Source organism: Sphaeroforma arctica (genome assembly GCF_001186125.1).
Source record: "Sphaeroforma arctica JP610 unplaced genomic scaffold supercont1.13956, whole genome shotgun sequence".
NCBI classification, from domain to species: Eukaryota; class Ichthyosporea; order Ichthyophonida; genus Sphaeroforma; species Sphaeroforma arctica.
Genome location: NW_014026602.1, coordinates 1 through 617, shown reverse-complemented (window position 1 = coordinate 617; position 617 = coordinate 1). Strand labels below are relative to the sequence as shown.

At 40.0% G+C, this 617-nt stretch overlaps 1 protein-coding gene across 1 annotated transcript; it reads left to right on the top strand.

The window, feature by feature from the left end:
• Positions 1-441: 441 nt before the first annotated feature.
• Positions 442-580, top strand: SARC_18130 (hypothetical protein; the record flags this gene model as incomplete). The annotated part of the gene is made up of 1 exon (XM_014287785.1): positions 442-580. A coding segment is annotated over one exon (139 nt), but the record flags the coding sequence as incomplete, so codon positions are not given.
• Positions 581-617: the final 37 nt, after the last annotated feature.

Sequence of the window (617 nt, the reverse complement as noted above, 5' to 3'; positions counted from 1 at the left end):
CACACACACACACACACACACACACACACACACACACACACACACACATATATATATATATATATACATATATATATATATATTGTGTGTTTGTTTGTTTGTGTGTGTAAATATAAACATGTAAATTCGTGTACTTGTCTATTATGCTGTCAAATACTATGGTTCCGATCCAAACAGCGCTCTGATTGTCTTGGCTTGTCTTAGAATACGAACATTCCCACCTGTAATTGAGCGTAGTGAGCATAATCGTAGCAATACTAAGAGAAATGTATGTAATATATAACGCAAACCTTCCTGTCTGAGTTCACTCTCAACTAGATCACATAGAACTCTGCAAGTCACAAACTCGAATCTAGTTTATATCCATCAAACTCACTAAAACCTGGTTTATACTAACGGATACACAGCTATGGTAACATCATACGGCGCCTCTGGACTGGAATGGAAAGGTCCGTAGCGCCTGTGAAACTGAAGAAGGCCATTGGCAAATTTTCACCGCAGTTCAACGGTTCACAGCAGCACGACTCCCATGAATTGCTGTCGTTCATGCTGGACGGCTTACACGAAGATTTGAATAGGGGTGTGTTTGCAAGTGTGTGCTTATCTACACACACACA